A 19,901-nucleotide genomic window follows, 5' to 3' on the forward strand; every position below is an offset into this window, starting at 1 on the left:
TCCGTGTCCCCCACAAAGATACATATTTTCTTGGCTTCTAACAGCATGGACGAATTTTGCTGGTAGAGGTGGAATCATACGATATGTAAAATGCTGTGTCTGGCTTCTTTCGCTTGTTATATTTGTAAGAATCATCTATGGTGTTGTGTATAGCTGTCTTTCACATGTTCTCAGTGCTGCATATTATCCTCTATTTCACTTATCTTTCCTGTTGATGATAGTAGTTTCTAGTCTGGGCTCTTACAAAGAGCCAGTGAGCCCTGCTATGAACATTCTAGCACATCTTCTAGTACATGTAGGTATACATTTCTGCAGGATATTTCCCAGGAAGTGTAATTTCTTGGTCTTAAAGTAGAAGGTATGTCTAACTTTAATACATACTGCCGAACAGTTTTCCAAAGTGGCTGAACCAATTTATACTCCCAACTTAAGGGTATGAGAGTTTGGTTGCTCCACATCTTTTACTATTTTGATGGGAGTATAACTAGTTTTGCACTGTAATTTTGAGTTTCTCTGATGACTAATGAAGTTGAGCATCATTTTATGTGCATATTGGCTATTTGGGTGCCATCTCATATAAAGCATTGTTTCAAGTCTTTTGCACTGAATACATTTTATTTATTTTTTTTAATGAAATTTATTGTCAAATTGGTTTCCATACAACATCCAGTGCTCATCCCAAAAACTGCCCTCTTCAATACCCATCACCCACCCTCCCCTCCCTCCCACCTTCCATCAACCCTCAGTTTGTTCTCAGTTTTTAAGAGTCTCTTATGCTTTGGCTCTCTCCCACTCTAACCTCTTTTTTTTTTTTTCCTTCCCCTCCCCCATGGGTTTCTGTTAAGTTTCTCAGGATCCACGTAAGAGTGAAACCATATGGTATCTGTCTTTCTCTGTATGACTTATTTCACTTAGCATCACACTCTCCAGTTCCACCCACGTTGCTACAAAGGGCCATATTTCATTCTTATTGCCACGTAGTACTCCAACATTGAATACATTTTAAATAGCCTTTCTGTTGAATTAAGTTTTGGGACTGGCAATACAATTATTCAAACTACAAAACCGAGGCTTGTCTAGTAAAGTATCCTCAGATTTGGGCCTTAAGAATGTAAGACTGTGTTATATTATTTTAGCCCATCATAACTCTTTATTCTGCATCCTCTTCTCATGTGCAAAGGATGAATCTTTGCTAAGTAACTTTTTTTTTTTTCGGCCCCAGTTAAGATTGTGAAAAATTCTTCTCTCTGGCAGAGATTAACCCTGCCATCCACTGAGCCAGAGACAGTGCTGAAGTAGTTATAAGAGATTGTAAATCACAGAAGTCACCAAGTCAAGGGCAAGACACCTTGATATACAAACCTGGGCTCTCCTCTCTTTCTCTGTAATATACACACATGCACACACACACCTCAAAGTAAACAGCTTGTCCTCTTCCTTCTGCACCTTACAGACATCAGCATCCTTAGACAACCCAATGGGATATTGTCCCAATTCATCTCCCCTTTCACACCACCTCTGGCCAACTAAGCTTTCAATTTAAGAAATGTAGGGGCACCTGGGTGCTCGGTTGGTTAAGTGTCCGACTTTGGTTCAGGTCATGATCTCACAGTTTGGGGGTTCAAGCCTTGCATCCATTTCTGCGCTGACAGCTCGGAGTCTGGAGCCTGCTTCAGATTCTGTGTCCCCCTCTTTCTCAGCCCTCCCTTGCTTGTGCGCGCTCTCTCTCTCTGTCTCTCTTTCTCTCTCAAAAATAAATAAACTTAAATAAATGTACACTGTCTCTCTCTACGTGCCACATGACTAGGGACAGGGCGGAGTGAGGGGAGGACCTCTCACATCTGGTGACTCTTTGGGCTTTGGAGCAAAGACCAGCTAGAGTCCACTGAGAAAAGCATACAAGCCTCTGTACAAAGCACACACAGGGTCTGTGCTTTGCAAAGAGGCTGTCAGGCTGACCACAGCCCATCTGCGCTTAAGCTGGAAATAGTTACATCTTTCTCATCAGAGATTAAAGAGTGATCCCTGCTAAAGAGCATCCCAGAGAAAACAATGAACAAGTCCTCTCTTTGTTGAGACACTTATCAGGATGTCCCTAGCCTGGGATTTGCCCCAAGGATTGCTAAGAGGTAAACCCTTATTCTAAACCTGCTATGACGAGAACACACAGTCCTGAAAGCCACCTGCTACATCCACCCCATGCCAAAGACACTCAAGGGCAGAGTTTCCAAGAAGGGGATCATCTACTTCTGCGGCTGCTTGGAGTCAAGGAATCCTTTGACCATAGAATTTCTGAAAGTGAGAATAGGAGTGCCTTCCTTTGTCTAATCTAGAGGAAAGGGAATGTATATAGTTTTAATGCAAACCTTTCGTTGAATTTAAACATACACATAGAAAATGTACACATTGTAAGTGTGCAGCCCAGATTGGCACAACATGAGCACACCCCGAGTAGCCAGTATTCAGAAGATAGAGAAAGAGTATGTTACCAGCACCCTGGAAGCCCCTCCTCTGCCTTATAGTCACCAATGATCAAAGGTAATCATTATTCTGATTTTGAACACCATAGTTGAGTTTCACCTGCTTTTTATTTCATATAAATGAAATCAGAAAGTAAGCACTGTTCTCTGTCTAGCTTCTTTGTCTAAACCTGATATTTGAGAGAGTCAACTCTGCTGTTTCATATGTATTCTGAGGCATACCTCAGAGATAGTGCAGGTTTGGTTCCATATCCCCAAAACAAAGCAAATATCCCAGTGAAGGGATTCAAATGAATTTTTGGTTTCCCAGAGCATATAAAACTTATGCTTACATCATTCTGCAGTCTATTAAGTGTGCAATGGCATTATGTCTATAAACATGTACATACCTTAATTAAAAATATTGCTAAAAAATGCTAACCAGTCTGAGCTTTCAGGAAGTCATAATCACTGATCCCAGATGACCATAACAAATATGATAATAATGAAAAAGTTTGAAATATTGTCGGAATTACCAAAATGAGACACAGAGACACCCTGCAAGCAAATGCTGTTGGAAAAAATGGCACCCCTAGACTTACTCGACACAGGGTTGCCACATACCTTCAATCTGTGAAATATAATACACAGTATCTGCGAAACACAGTAAAGCAAAGTGCAATCAAATGAGGTGTGTCTTTATTGTAATTTGTTCATTCTTATTGCTCTGTGGTATTCCAATGGTGAATATATCAATGAGTATTAATGGAAATTTGGTTGTCTTTTTTTTTTTTTTTAATTTAAGGCCATCACGAAGCAATAGTGCTGTGAAAGTTCTCATACATGTCTGCTGGTGAACATGTGTATGCATTTCTGTAAACAGGGTGCAATTGCTGGATCACAGGGTGCACCTATATTCTGCTTTAATAACTGCCAAACAATTTTTTAACATGGTTGTACAGTTTCCAATCTCATTTCACTTCCAACAGTATGTGGGTTGCCCCGTACCAAGTATTAATACTTGGTTTGGGTGGGTGCGTGGGTGGCTCTGTTGGTTGAGTGTCCGACTTCAGCTCAGGTCATGATCTGGTGGTTGGTGAATTCAAGCCCCACATGGGCTCACTGCTGTCAGTGCAGAGCCTGCTTCGGATTTTCTGTCCCCCTCTCTCTCTGCCCCTCCCCTATTTGCACTCTCTCTCTCTCAAATAAATTCTTAAAAATACTTGGTTTGGGATGAAATATAAATTTAAGTTTTCTTTTAATTTTAGTTATTCTGGAGCACTTGATGCAGTTCATTATAGTTTTAATATTAATTTCCCTGATAAGTAATAAAGTTGAATACTTTCTCATGTTTATTGGAAAATTACGTATCTTCTTTTGTGATGTGCCCAATTTTCTATTGGATTATTTGCTTATTTTTTTATTGAGTTGTAGGAGTTCTTTATATATTGTAGCTATGAGAACTTTGTTGGATGTATGTATTTCAAATATTTTCTTACATTTTGTGGTTTGCATTTCTCTCTCAATGGTGTCTTTTCATATACAGAAATTTAAAATATTTCTGAGTCAATTTCAACAGATTTATTTATGGGTAGCACCTTTTGTATGCTTAAAAAGTCTTTGCCTGTACCAAGTTCGTGAAAATATTGTTTCCTTCTGAAAGCTTCATAGTTTTTCCTCTTACATTTAGATCTAGAATCCATCTGGAACTGATTTAAAAAAAATTTTTTTTATGTTTATTTATTTTTGAGAGCATGAGCAGGGGAGGGGCAGAGAGAGCGGGAGACACAGAATTCAAAGCAGGCTCTAGTCTCTGAGCTGTCAGCACAAAGCTGACACGGGGCTTGAACTCACAAGCTGTGAGATCATGACCTGAGCCAAAATCAGACGCTTAACAGACTGAGCCACTCAGATACCCCTGGAACTGATTTTTTTTAATACATAGATTTATTTTCCATTCATTTTGAAGTGAAATTAAGTTAAAAGAAGCAGATGACTTCTCTTATTGTGACTTTTTTTTTGTCCCAAATATTCACTCATTAGGTCTTCTCAAATTTAACAAAGGATTTATAAGTCCTTTAATTCATGCTATATAACTATAATTATAAACTGAATAACTTGGTGAGCTAGTATAATGTCATGGAAGACAAAGCTAAACCATGTGGCCTAGATTTTTGGAATTGATGTTTGTGAATGGTGAGACAGGAGCCTGTGTTCATGTTTTCTCCTATGTATATGTCCTATGGACCCAGCACCATTCCTGGAAAGATTTTTCTTTCCTCACTACACTTTAGTACAACCTTTGTTAAAAATCAGGCAATCAAATATGTGCTACAGGGCTCTCCATTCTGTTCTACTGATCTGTATATCTCACTGTCTCAATTCCTACAGCTTTATTGTAACTCTTGATATCTCATAATGTGAGTTCTTGGTTTGTTCTTCTTCAAGATGGACTTGTGAGTTCTTGGTTTGTTCTTCTTCAAGATGGACTTGGGTATGTTTGTTGTTATTGTTTTGGTTTTTGCAGTTCCACGTACATTCTGTAATTGACATGTCGATTTCCAGAAAAAATACCTGCAGAGATTTGATTGGAACTATACAGAAATATAGATCAATTTGGAGGGATTTGACATCTCCACAATATTAACTCTTGCAATTCATAAATATGGTATATCCCTGCACTCATGAAGGCCTTCCTTACTGGCTCTTCTCTTGATAATATTTTGTGGTGTTCACTTTATAGGTCTCGAACATCCTTCTTAGATTTGTTCCTAGATATCAACTGGTTTTTGGTGCTATTATAAATGGGATCATGATTTTAATTCATTTCCCGTTTCTTTGTTGCTGCTATTTGAAAAAAAACAGTTGGTTTTTGTATATTGACCTTGAATTCAATGACCTTACTAAGTTATTTTATTAATTATAATAGTTTCTTTTGGATTTTCTGTGCATATCTTTGTGTCTTTGTAAATAGTGTTTGTTTTGTTTCTTCTTTTTCAATTCTTGTAATTTTATTTCTTTTTCTTGATCTATTGCACTGAGTAGAACTTCCAGCACATCACTACATAGAAGTACTGATAGAGGAGGAACGTTTTCAATAATTCACCATTGGGTAAAATGTTTGCCGGTGCTTTGTTTTGTCTTAGATATTATTTACTAGATTAAAGAAGCTCCCTTCCTTCCTGGCTTGACTAATCTTTAAATAATGAATGAATGCTGAATTTTTATCAGGTGTTTTTCTGTACCTATTGAGATAATCATATGATTTCTTCTGCTTTTTCTGTTGATGTGGTGAACTCTTCTAATTGACTTTTAAATGTTAAGCCACTATTATATTCCTGGAATAAACCCACTTGGTTGTTAGGTATAATGATTTTGATATACAGTGGAACTTGAATTTCCAACATTTTGTTTAGGATATTTTGCATCTATCTCATCTTTTTTCAGGAGAGAAATTATTCTTCAGTTTTTCCTTTATTTTAACGTCCCCATAAGTTTGGTTTTAAAGTTAATGTTAGCTCATAAAATATATTCAGAAATGTCTCTTTTCTTATTCTTTGGTATATGTTGTATAAAAGTAGTGTTATTTTTTTTCTTAACTCTGGAACATTTCACCAGTGAAAGCCACTCATATCTAGAGTTTTATTAGCGGAAATTTTTCAATTCCAGATAAAATTTCTTTTTTTTTAATGTTTATTTATTTTTGAGAGAGAGAGAGAGAGAGAGACCAGGGGAGGGGCAGAGAGAGAGGGAGACACAGAATTCGAAGCAGGCTCCAGACTCTGAACTGTCAGCACGGAGCCTGACACGGGGCTTGAACTCAAAAACGGTGAGATCATGACCTGAGCCGAGGTTGGATGCCTAGCCAACTGAGCCACCCAGGTGCCCCAGATAAAATTTCTTTAATGCCTAGAAAAATGTTCAGATTTTCTGATTCTTCAAGTTTCTTCACGTATTGTAAGTTTTGTTTTTCAAGAAATTTGTCCATTTCATCTAAATTTCAAACTTAACTGATGTAAAGTTTTTGTCAATGTTATCTTTATGTGTTTTTTTATGTTTAACAGTTTATTACAAAGGATACTATATTTTGCAAAACTTTTTTTATGTTTATTTATTTTTGAGAGAGAGAGAAAGACAGAGTGTGAGTGGGGAAGGGGCAGACAGAGAGGGAGATACAGAATCTGAAGCAGACTCCAGGCCCTGAGCTGTCAGCACAGAGCCCTACATGGGGCTCAAACTCATAAACCATGAGATTATGACCTGAGCCCAAGTCAGACACTTAATTTACTGAGCCACCCAGGCGCCCCTACAAAGGATATTATAAAGTGTATGGATAAACAGCCAGATGAAGAGGCTCATAGGTGAGGTCTGGAAGGGTCTCAAGCACAGAAACTTCTGTCCTTGAAAAACTGGAATGCACCACCTTCCCAGCATGTGGATGCATTCACCAATCTGAAGGCTTTTAAACATTTTTAATATGTGGGAGTTTTTGCCATGATCCTCTTTTTCATTGACGATATTGGTAATTCATGTTTTCTCCTTTTTGTTGATTAGAAGTGACAGGGTTCTATCTATTTTGTTAATCATAAACAGAAAACTTTTGCTTTTGTTGATTTTCTCCACTGAAAATTCATTTATTATTGTGTTGATTTCTGTTCTCTTGACTTTCTTTCAGTTTTGTTCTTTTTCTAGTCTTTGTAAAAGGAAGTTGAAGTCATTGATTTTCAGGCTCTCTTCCACTCTAATGTATGTATTGAAGGCTATAAATTTCCCTATAAGCACTCTTTCTCTTGATATATCTGTATGATTATCCTAAATATTTTAATATATATTCTAATTCAAAATATATTCTAATTTTCATTATGTCTCTTATGGACTCATAGTTTATTGAGAAGGGTATTGGTTGATTTATAGTGTTTGTAATTTCCAAGCTGTCTCGTGCTGTTTACGTCTAGTGTAATTCCATTATGGGAGAATAAGATGCTCTGAATGAGTTGAAATGTGTTGAAGATTGTTTGGTGGCCCAGCATAAGATCACTTTTTGTTGTTTAGTGTGCATTTTAAAATAATGAGCATTCTATAGTTGTTGGACAAAGCGTTTTATTTGTATATATATTATATACACAAACATTTATTTATATATAATATGTATTACCTGTAAATAAAATATATAAATATATATCTATGTGTGTATATATGTATATACATGAAAATTGTGTTGTTTTATCTTTGATTTTTTTAATCTGATTTTTCTATTAGTACTCGAGAAAGGTGTGTTAAAGTTTCCTACTATGATTGTGGATTTGTCTATTTAATTTTTTATTTCTGTCAACTTTTGCTTTATATATTTTAAACTATATTTTTGAGTGCGTACCTATTTGGGACTGTGATATCTTACTGGTGGGTTAGTCCCTTTGTAATTATGATCATTATGAAAAGCCTTTTTATCTCCAGTAATGTTTCTTGCTTTAAAGTCTTGTCTAATATTGGTATAGTTATACTAGCTTTCTTTTGGTTATTGTATACATGATATATGTTTTAATCCTTTTGTGTTCAGTGTGTGTGTCCTTATATTTAAAGTGTGTCTTTATGAAACAATCTCAACATCACTCATCACCAGGGAAATACAAATCAAAACCATGATAAAATACCACCTCACACTTGTCAGAATGGCTAAAATTAACAACACAACAAACAAGAGGTGTTGGCAAGGATGTGGAGAAAGAGGAACTCTCTTGCACTGTTGGGAATGCAGACTAGTGCAGCCACTCTGGAAAACAGTATAGAGCATCCTCAAAAAGTTAAAAATAGAACTACCCTAAAACCCAGCAATCACACTGCTATGTATTTACTCAAAGAACCAAAAATACAGATTCAAAGGGGTACATGCATCCTGATGTTCATAGCAGCATAATCAACAATAGCCAAAGTATCAAAAGAGTTCAAATGTCCAACGACTGATCAATGGATAAAGAAGATGTGTGTGTGTGTGTGTGTGTGTGTGTGCGTGCGCATGTGCGCATGTTCACACACACACACACACACACACAGTGAAATATTACTCAGCCATCAGAAAAAATGCAATCTTGCCATTTGCAATGATGTGAATGAGGCTAGAGTGTATTACACTAAGCAAAAGAAGTCAGTCAGAGAAAGACAAATACCATATGATTTCACTCAAATGTATAATTTAAGAAACAAAACAGATGAACATAATGGCAGGGTGGAAGGAGAGAGGGAAACTAACCATAAGAGACTCTTAAAGACAGAGAACAAACTGAGGGTTGATGGAGGGAGGTGGGTGGGGGATGGGCTAGATGGGTGATGGGTATTAGGACGGTACTTGTTATGAGCACTGGGTGTTGTATGTAACTGATAAATCACTAAATTCTACTCCTGAAATTAATATTATGCTATATGTTAACTAATTCAAATTTAAATAAAAATTTGAAACAAAAAAGTGTGTCTTTCATAAGCAGCATATATTTTGAAAATTCTGTCTGACAATCTTAGACTCTAATTGGCATATATAATTTGTTGATATTTAATGTAATTACTAATATATTTGGGTGTTATCTACCACCTTACTATTTGTTTTCTATTTGGCTAGCCTGTTTTATGTTCCCTTTTCTCTTTTTTCTTGCCTTATTTTAGAGAAATCGATCTTTTAATTACTCCATCCTTTCCTTTCTATTCACTTATTAGTTACGTACTCTTTTCCTATTCTTTTGTGGGTCCCCAATAGATTACAACACACACCCTTAATTTACTATACTGAAAGGAACTAATGCTCCTTCTACAACTTCCTTGCTAATGCTAGGGGGTTTATAACATTTTAAGTTCATTTAGTCCCTTTTGTCTGTTATGCTATTGTTGTGTACTTTTAATTACATTTATAGTTTAGAATGTCATAAAATCATTAAGTCAATATTTATAAATGTTAAGCCAGTGCTTACTTATATTTAACTGTGTATTTCCTCTCTTCATTGCTCTTCACTACAGCCTCAATTTCTGTGTTTCCATCTGAGATCATTTTTATTCTATCTAAAGAATTTCTTTCCCTTAGTACAAATCTGGCAAAGAATTTTCTCAGGGTTGTAAGTGTTGGTAACTAACAGCTTTGTAGGATTTTTCCCCACTGAGTATATTTCACTGTTAGCCATGTCTTCCACAAATTTAATAATGTCATTCTACTGTTTTCTTTTACCCATAATTTCTGTTGAGAAGTCAACTGAAGTCAACTGTTGTTCCTCTGAAGGTTATGTGTCTTTTTCTCTGGCTGCTTTTAAAAATAGTCTATCTTCTTTATGTTCTTTGACTTAACCATGGTGTGCTTAATTGTGATTTTACCCTATCTGTGGGCTGTTTTTCATCATTTTTGGAAATTCTCATTATTTGTTTAAATATTCCTCCTGCCTATTCTGTTGACTCTACTTTTATACTTACATAATTGTCCATGTAGTAATGTTTTAAAACTGCACACTTGTATCATGCTTTTTTTTCTGAATCTACATTCTTTTTTTTTTCTCACTGTGCTTCAGCTGGATATTTTCTATTGACCTGCCTTCCAGTTTACTGATCCTCTCTTCTGTGTATCTATTGTACTGTTAAATCCATATAGTGAGAAATTACCATCAATTATTACCTTTTCATATAACCTCACGTGTAAAATCACATAGATTGCTTTTTGGAGTAAAAGAGTCTTTTTGCCATTCACAAGATTATTTCTGAATTGCAAAATTTTTCTTTCCTTATTTTTGTGATTCTTGTGTTCTGCCATGCAATCTTGGCTGCTGCCACGATCACAAACCAAAAGTACAAGGACACTTTTCATTGCAATCATAGTGGAATTACTACTGCCTGTCTTGCTTCTAGAATTTTCACTTGATTTTTTCTTCCTAGATTTCAGTTCTCCAATGAAATTCCCCATCTTTTCCGCTATTTTCACCATCTTTTCCTCTGCTGTCATCACATTTTTCTCTATTTTCTTGGCCCTATTGAACATAGTTTTTAAAGGTCTGGGTCTGTCTGCTAACTGTAATATCTGGCCTATTTGTAGATGTATTTATTTTGTATGTTTTTCTGTTAGTTTCTGGACATCTAGTTCTCTTGGCATGCCTTTAATTTTTTTTTTTTTTAATTTTTAACCTTTATTCATTTGTTGAGACACAGAGCATGAATGGGGGAGGGACACAGAGAGAGGGAGACACAGAATCTGAAACAGGCTCCAGGCTCTGAGCTGTCAGCACAGAGCCCGAGGCAGGGCTTGAATCCATGAGCTGGGAGTTCATGACCTGAGCTGAAGTCGGACACTTAACCAACTGAGCCACCCAGGCACCCCTAATTTTCGCTTGAACAAATGGACATGCTTACAAATTTTTTTGGAGGCTCCAGATGATACACCATCATTTCCAAAGTGGGTTTGTTGCTTTATTCTGCTAAGAAGATGGAGTGGGAACTGATCTCTTTCAATCAGTCAAGGTTGGGCTGAATCAAGACTGGATTGTAGTTTTGGTAGGCTCCCATAGCTTCCAATTGAAAGCCTGGTGTGGTAAGGAGAAAAATGGCCCCCCAAATATATCCATGTCCTAACCCCATAAATGGTGACTGTGTTATGTTACACAGCAAGGGAAGATTAAAGTTGCAGATAGAATTAGAATTGCTAATCAGACAACCTCAGGATAAAGTAATTATCCTGGATTATCTACCTGGGTGGGCCAATTGTATTCACAATGTCCTTTAAATGTGGAAGAGGGAAGGAGAAGAGTTAGTATCTGAGTGATGTGATGTAAGAAAGACTGCCATTGTGCTGGCTTTGAAAATGGAAGGGCATTGGGTCATGAGCCAAGGAATGTAAGCAGTTCTACAGCTGGAAAAGGCAAGAAAATGGATTCTCCTGTCAAGCCTTCAGAAAGGAGCCTAGCCCTGCTGACACCTTGGGTTTAGCCCAGTGAGACCCACTTCAAACTTCTGACTACAGAACAATGAGATAATAAATGTGTGTTGTTTTAAGCCACTAAATTTGTAGGAATGGTTACAGCAGCAATAGGAAATTTAACACACCTACTCTAAGGCGTGGGACTATCTTCTTTACCTCCTGTTCCATGGAGCTTCAAAATATGCCAAACATCTTAAGGGGGAAACTGGTGACTTGTCAGACCTAGCCTCTGTACCTCCCTTCTCATTGAGATGTTGCCTCTATTTCTGTTTCTCCAGCCCTGAGACTGCTGTAAGTTATGCTGGCAGTGGCCCTTTGCTCAGGCAAACCCAGATACCTCTTGTCTTGTGCCGAGAAGTGGCAAATTCCCCCAAGGAAATGTGGTTGTAGAATGTCATCTCACCTCTTTGTTATCCCCTCCCTTTTCTGGAAATTTTTTACCTCTAAGTCTCTAATGCTCTTAAATAGATGTTTTATGGTGCTTTATCCACATCTTTTAGATGTATTCAACAAGAGCACAATTCCTACATAAGCTACTTCATCATGAAAGAGGCAAAAGTGAGGACTACGTTAGCTACTAATTTTTAATCTTTATTTCTTAAGACTCTAGTATATTACTACTGGATTAATGAGTTTTATGGGTTATTGTACTCATTTATAAATGTTCTAGCTCTTCCTTCATTTATTCATACCTTTGAAAGGAAATAGGACCTATAAGGATAGACATCACATTTTTCTTGTTCAACATACAAATCCTAAGGTTGGAAAATAATGCCTGGTATTATATAGGGCTCAAAAAATTACCAAATAGATGAATAAATGCACATAAATGTTTGTCTCAAAAGCGGGTTGAGCAATCTCTGCAGACCTGTGGACAAAAACCAAATAGGGTCAAGGAATGAATATTTCTCTTAAGGTTAATGATCTACCCAAAGCTAACACAGCCCAGATCCAATAGGGCCAAGGTACCCTCTGACCTCTGAGTGGAGCAAACTCTGAAAAGTTCCTATGTACAGGGGCAAAGTCATACTGCCAAGGAAGAACATCCAGAGTGCTAAAAGTTGTCTCCCTTGCTTTGGCACAACCTGTCACAGCAGCAGAGCAGAAGGTTAGAAAATTATATTGTGGGAAACAATTTAAAGACTTCATGACAGTCTTTGGAAAACTAGGAATTTGTAAATTTATCATTAACTGTATACCAGGCACTGAGATAAGTGCTTTTCAAATATTAATTTATAGTAACCCTATGAGGCAGATGCTATTACTATCCCTATTTCATACAGGAAGAAAGTGAAAGCACAGAGAGGTTAAGCAACTTGCCCAAGGTCAGACAAGAGTACATGTCAGAGCCAGCATTCCACAGCCCACTTCCATAGTCCATGCTCTTCCCCACGTGGCCTCTGGCATTTGTCTTTGGACTGATTTTCCTGTTCCCTCTTCCCAAGGACCTTTGTGGTAATAAAGACAATTTAAACTTTGCCAAGTTTAGAATTGATTAGGTTGGGTTGGTGCTAGTTGCCATAAAAGATGAAGTTCCAAATCTCAATGGTTTACCCTAACAGAATAAAGCCCAACTGGCAGCTGTGGTGGTGATTTGTCAAAGAGGTAGGGGTAGGGAGTTTACCTGCACAGCTCTAGTGAGTCATTCAGAGGTGGAGGCTGAGAGAGGCTCTGCCATTTTCAACATGTAGCTCCCAAGACTGCCCTGTGTGTTGACTTGCAGAGTTAGGAGTGTGGAAGACAGTACGAGAGGTTTTCGTGGACTTCTACCGATACTCTGTTGGCCATAACTCAGTCACATGCCCTCCCCCACCCCCCCAGATGCAAAGAGGATGGGAACTGCAATCCCTGGCTGGGCAACTTCTTCCCTGCAACTACACATACTTTGAAAGGGAAACTGGAGTCTTGGGTCTTTTGTCTTAGTTTGACTTCCTCCAGAAAACAGACTCTTAAATAAGACTTTTCAAAAGTTATATTTGGTAAGTAAAGAAACACAGGTGAGAGGATGAGAAAGTGGGACAGGGAAAAGTTTGAGTCATTGTTTGAGATTCTTTCCATGGGTCATAATCTTGTCCTGTGGCCTGTGTAGGTGGCATAGCAGACTCCGGGCATCAGGAGAATGCCTTCATGCAAAGAAACACAGAGGCCGACAGCTGGAAGTTTGCCAGTGTGCTTAGGCATTGAAGGGATGTGTCTGGAACACTAAAGGTCTGCTACAGTCTCTGCAAGAATCTACCTTATGGTCCAATGACATATGGACTGAAAAGACAGATTGTTTCCCCTCTGCACCCCTGCCCAATCACATACCTGATATACGATGGTGGAGCAGGACCAGAGTAACTACAATAAAACTCCCTTTCAGAAAGTAGAGGAGTAGAGCCCCATAGCTGTTGCTGGTCAGTGTCAACTTTGAAGTCTTACTGGGCAGGTATTGGGTGGTTCCTCTGACTGATTAGATTCAGATTTTGCTCCTTGAAAGTATTTTTTTTGTTTTGTTCATTGCCTTCCATGGATGCCTCCATGGCATCTCCCTCTGAGAGGGTCTTCCTTCTCCATTATCCTCTCTAGCCACATCTGGATGGGGTATTAGGGAGTTTGTGCTCCTCAGGGGCTATATGACTTTCCGTCCATTTCCTATTGTGCAAGCTTGAAGATTGTGTCAAAGTTTGAGTCCTCCAGATTTCTGGCTGCCTTCACAGAGCAATTATCTCAAAACCTTAGTATCCTTCATATTTGCTTCCAATCAGTTTCATGTGTTAGTCATCAACCTCACGCATACAGGGCAAGGGGAAGGTCTGACTGATTAGCCTGGTAAAGATCCATGAGACACTTTTAGCTCATTGATTACTTCCACAGATAGTAAAAGAGGAGAAGAAGGCAAGGTGTCAGCTCTCCGGGTCCTTGTCCTATACACCAAAAGGGATGACTCTGAAACAAAAGGGCTGAGGACTGCAACCTGCATTGTGGGAACCCCACCACCGAGGAGCCAAATCTAGACAGCAGCCAAGTGGTTCTGTTCTTGGGGGGTGGGGTGCCCAGAAAGCCCCATACATCATCAGAAATCTGGGAGGCCATGAGAAACTACCTGATTACAGCCTGCTAGGAGAGGCAGGAAGACAGGTGGAAGGTGGCCTCTGAGCTAGCAGCTCCTTAGCTGTCTTCTCATGTTCCAGCAGGATCATGAGGTGTTTGGATGAGCCTCAGATATGCTGCAATTCCAACCTCTTCCCTATGTGGGTACATGCAAGGTTTCCAGGAAGTCATGGCAGAGCTGTCAGCCTACAGTAGCAGCCACACACACAGTTCTGTCCTAGACTAATTTTCCAGCCTGATACCTATCTTGGCCCACACCTCTTTCTCTCTCAGCTGATGGTACCTACCCAGGTTCAGTGGGATGACCATCCTCTCAACTAGACCTTTCCCATATGGACAAGCTGAAAGGGACATTTGTTGTGCAAAACCTCTCAAGTTCATCTCTTGTTTTTAGGGCCTGGATGTTGTCAGCTTTTCCAACCTTGCACAACCCCACATTTGGGGATTTTTAAATTCCCTTTTATGTTTTGCATGCAAACAAGCCAATTCTCTGAGTTTGTCTCTTTCTTATAGTACCTAATTAAATGCAGCCAGTAGCAACATATGCTACTAACATTCTATTTTACCTTTTCGTCCCTGCACCTCAGCAGACTCAGTATGCTTATGCTCTACTTTCTAGGTTATTGAATACAACAGTATAAACAAATGTTCTGCCACTGCAAAGGTGATTTCTGCAGCAATAAAAATCATTTATTAATCTCATTTTTAAGTTATACCTAAATTTATCCATTTACAGCATTAGAAACTTAAATATGAAACCCTATCACTCAAAAAATACGTATTTTTAGTTTAGTTTTTAATCTTCAGAAGTCTTATAAATGTAGCAAAATGTAACAAGAAATACTCATATTACCTCCATCCATATTTTCTTTTTTTTTTTTTTTTTTTCAACGTTTTTTATTTATTTTTGGGACAGAGAGAGACAGAGCATGAACGGGGGAGGGGCAGAGAGAGAGGGAGACACAGAATCGGAAACAGGCTCCAGGCTCCGAGCCATCAGCCCAGAGCCTGACGCGGGGCTCGAACTCACGGACCGCGAGATCGTGACCTGGCTGAAGTCGGACGCTTAACCGACTGCGCCATCCAGGCGCCCCTCCATCCATATTTTCAAAGTCACTATTTTGTCATATTTGTTTCTTGTAGTTTTTTTTCATTCTACAAACAGTTAAATATCAAGTTCCCTTTAATCTTATTCCAAGCAGGGCTTAGAGTGTCTGACTCTAGGTGACAGAAGTGCCAAAGAAACAGGAAGGTGACGCTGAATGCCAGAGAAGTGAGGGGAAATGTAATTCTGAGCCCCATCTTCTGAGGCAGCTGCCTGCGGGCACATCTCTTCTGTTCCCCGTTTTCACCAAAACCTTCATGAACCACAATCCATATCACCACTTTCATCCTTGCCTCAGAGATGCTGTTCAGGCCGACTTTAGGGTGCATCAGAATCAGGAGGAGGACTTGTTAAAATGGAATGCTAGAACCCACAGGCAGAGTTCCTGACTCAGCGGGTCTGAGGTCAGGCCTAAGAATTTTCATTTCCAACAAATTCCTGGTTGATGCTGATACAGCTGGTCCAGGTGCTATACTAGATTAAGAAACACTGCTCCATTTTCTGAGAGTAAGTACTTCAGGGACAGATACAGACCCTCTCCGCCCATGTGGAGGCAGATGGGAGAACTTGTCACCTGGTCTACTCTAAAGATGAGATCAGCTCCTCTGCTATTAAAATCAGCTGGCCAAAAGCTAAAGGGTTGAGCTCATCTTCCTCCTCCTCTTCATTAGAGCAGGTATGACTCTCCTCCTCTCGTGAGGCCTCCACTTGGCCCGGAAGTGCCTGGAACAGGCTCCTGCCTCCTGGTGCAGAGATGGGCAGGCAGCATGTGACAAGGAGCGGGGTGGTGTGTCGGGAAGGGCAAGGGGATTCCAGTCACACTACCTCTTCTCGAGCCCAGGTGCAGGCACTCCCTGGCTGTGCAGCCCTGAGCCTCACTTTCCCCATCTACAAAACACGGGATAATGATGCCCACATCCTAGAGGACCGCTGAGAAGGCTAAAGGAGAATAGTGCAGGCAGAAGTCCTTTATTGACTGTAACATACCCTACAAACGGTAATTATTGCTACAGCTTCGTGACGGATTTGCTCCTTAACAATAAGCTGTGGTACTGGCGGCTTCTCCTCCTCATCATCCTTATTTTCTTACAACTCTAATAACTTTGGTTTATTTTTAAGACTTTCCCCACCCTCTCCCCCAACAATGGCCTTTATCTTTGAGCCCCAGTGTTACTGATTCTGACTCACCTTCCACAGGTTTATTCACACAACTAGACCCAAGATGCTTATTGCCAACATTAGGCACTAAAAAGAAAAAGAAAGGGGCGACTGGGTGGCTCAGTCCGTTAGGTGCTGGCTCTTGTATTCCACTCAGGTCATAATCTCATGGTTGGTGAGATTTAGACTCACATCAGATTCTGTGCTGGGCATGGCACATGCTTAAGATTCTCTCTCTCTCTCTCTCTCTCTCTCTCCCCCGAGTCTGCTCACTCTTTTTTTCAAATAAAAAAAAAAGAAAGAAAATCAGATACATGGTGTTAAACTCTCATATTACTCAATTCAAAGTTATAAGCTTCTCAATCTCAAAAGTGAAGAATAAAATTTAGCAGTTTTTGTTTGTTTGTTGTTATCAACAAGCCAAGATTCTGCAGTCCCATTTTACTACTCTCCCCCTGACCTTTGCCATTTGAACATTAGGGCCCACCCCAGAGTATCCCCAACACTCAGGGAGTTACAGAAAAAGTGAGACATTAATTGAAGGGGGGCAGAGGGGAGGGGTGCATATCCCTTCGCACTGGGTGTGTAGTTTAAGTCATCCTGACAGCTTTCTTCCCTTCAGGTCATTTGGCTGTGGTAGGTGGTGCTTATATTCCACCAATATTGGAGAGAAAAGGACCCTATCTGTGGGATCAAAAAGACTTGGCTGCAGTTTTAATTCCACCACTTACTGTGTGACCTTACATCATTTAACTTAGCTAAGCTTCAGTTTTCACATCTGTAAAACGGAGATACCACTATTTGCCTCATAGAGTTGTTTTGAACCATACTATATGGTTTTACGCGCACTGCCTGGCATACGGCAGGTGTAAAATACTGATTAAGGAAACTCTTTTTTCCCCAGGGCTTTATTTTTCGATGTGCCAGGTCTTCCCGTGAGCAGCTTGCCAACTCCCAGGGGAGCTTAGCGCCCCTTCCCCCTGCCCACGCACCCACCCCACCCAAAGCCCTAAGCCCTCGTAACCCCTAAGCCAGCTTGCAATAGCACTAAACCCGCCGCCACCGCGACTTTTGACATCTCCGCCCTCCTCCCGCAACTGCGGCTGGGCTCACTTCCGCCGGAAGAGGCGGGCGCCTCCGCGCGGTTGGCGCGAAAGTCGGTTCGCGGCCTCAGCAATTTCCGGGTTTTACGTTTGCTTCGGGTCGGGGGCGCCGCCGGCTGCGGCGGGTGTGCGCCGGGGTGGCGCCCGACCCCAGCCACCGTCTTGCGGGCCACGCTCACCCTAACTCGCCGCCCGAAGACCCCCAGGCTTCACAGAGGTGAGGGAGGCACGGAGAGAGGACCCAGCTCCTTCCTCACCCTAATTGGGGGGTCGCTACACTTCCCCTGGCCTTAGGGGCCTCGTTTCCCCCGTCCGCGTAAATGGCCCATGGACCGGCGGGTGAGGCTTTGACGCCGGAGAGGACGTGACTGCGGTTGAACCTAGAGTCGGGCCTTTCTCTGGGAGCTGGCGAGCAAGAGCATTCGGCCCTCTAGGGGCATGACCTTGCTAACCGGTTTTCCGTTTATATATTGAAGTCCGTTTACTGAGGAGTGAACAAACCTCGAGGGTCGTGGACAATTTCGTTCTGTGTATCTTTAAGCTAAGCGCAACTGAATGCCCCATGGGCTTAGGGGTCTTAGAGCCCCATAACAAAAGCCCTGAGTGTAGTCAATTTAGGGACATTAATGTCGTCTTCTGATTTGCATGGATTGTTGTCACTTTTTTTTCTCGACTTTACCCACATTCTAGCGTTTCCTAGAAACTAATAAACGAATTCCTGGGCAAAGCCAGCATCTCTATCCTTGGGAGTTGTTGTCGGCACAGAAAAATAGCTGCTCTTAACGTTTAACTTCATACGGGATGTGTTTTTGTCCTTGTTAATGGCTCCCTTATTTTGACAGTTCAAAAATGTCCAGAAATGACAAAGAACCGTTTCTTGTGAAGTTTTTAAAGTCTTCAGACAATACCGAATGTTTTTTTAAAGCTCTTGAGGTAAGGGTGCTTGAAAACGCCTTGTTTGATGCTATGAATTCATTTCCTCCTTTTTAGTGTTTTTGATTTATTGGGCTTCTTATGTCTTAGTTATTTTTGAAGTTTTACTGTAGTCTATATTAGTATAGATGTGATACATATTTTGGGGTTGATGTAAACATTGTGTATTTTGGAGAGCATAAGTCTATTATGACATTTTTATTGAAAGTAACACACCTGCTATTCTTGGAAATTACATTTCTTTCTATGTGTACTAATCAGAGTAGACCTTTGTGTGTTGAAGAAATATGAATCTGTTGTGTACTGGTTACACTTAATTTTTTGGCGTTAAAAGTATGTTTCATTGTGTACAGTGTAATATGGGAAGATGTAGGGGGTTTTGTAGAGCCTTGATACTCACAGACCCCAGTAGCATTAGTAGAGTTGGAAATGCAGAACATTGGGCCCAACTGAGACTTCCCAGTTAGCACCTGCATTTTAACAAGATCTTCAGTGTGATTACTGTGTATATTAAAGTTTAAGAAGCATTATTGTAGCAGGTTTTTCTCTCAAGTTCATTCAGCAAATAATTACTGAGTGTCATGACCTGTTAAGGACTGTTCTAGTACTTGGGATACATCAGTGATCACAACAGGCAAAGGTCCATGCTCTCTCAGAGCTTACATTCTATTTTAGCAGGAGCAACTAGACATAAATCAGGTAGGATAAGTGAGTAAACTCTATATGTTACAAGGTGCTAAGTGCTATGGGAAGAGAAAAGAGTAAAACAGGTTAAGGGGTTCTAGAGGATGTTTGCTGGGGGAGGAGGGAAGTTACAATTTTAAGCAGAGTATGATCAGTGAAGGCTTTATGGAGAAGATGATAATTGAGTGCAGTTGAAGGAGTTGAGATAGTTAACCATATGTATGTCTGGGGTGAAGCTTTCAGGCAGGGAGAACAACTATACACAGGCCCCTGAGAAAGTACTTGGGAGTGTCTGTCCAACATTAATGTGGCTAAAGTGAACAAGGGATGGGGGAAGAATATTAAGGGGTGCTTTAGAGAGTAAGAGTAAAGAGGTCATGTAAAAGGCCTTGAGGGCCATTGTAAAGACTTTTACTTTTTCATTTGAG

The 19,901-nt window shown here is 40.0% G+C and overlaps 1 protein-coding gene across 2 annotated transcripts in view; it reads left to right on the top strand.

The window, feature by feature from the left end:
• The first annotated feature begins 17,907 nt into the window (after positions 1 to 17,907).
• Positions 17,908 to 19,901, top strand: part of TOPBP1 (DNA topoisomerase II binding protein 1) — a 62,301-nt gene continuing 60,307 nt past the window's right edge. The window contains exons 1-2 of one of the 2 annotated variants that reach the window (XM_019436834.2): positions 17,908 to 18,073; positions 18,699 to 18,789. In XM_019436834.2, coding sequence (XP_019292379.2) covers positions 18,706 to 18,789 — 84 coding nt within the window. In that variant the 5' untranslated portion in view covers positions 17,908 to 18,073; positions 18,699 to 18,705. The remainder of the gene's footprint in view (positions 18,074 to 18,698; positions 18,790 to 19,901) is intronic. The other variant, XM_019436844.2, reaches the window with a different exon arrangement.

The sequence above is a fragment of the Panthera pardus genome, unplaced genomic scaffold, assembly GCF_024362965.1.
Source record: "Panthera pardus isolate Hobbes unplaced genomic scaffold, ASM2436296v1 HiC_scaffold_16, whole genome shotgun sequence".
Lineage (NCBI taxonomy): Eukaryota > Metazoa > Chordata > Mammalia > Carnivora > Felidae > Panthera > Panthera pardus.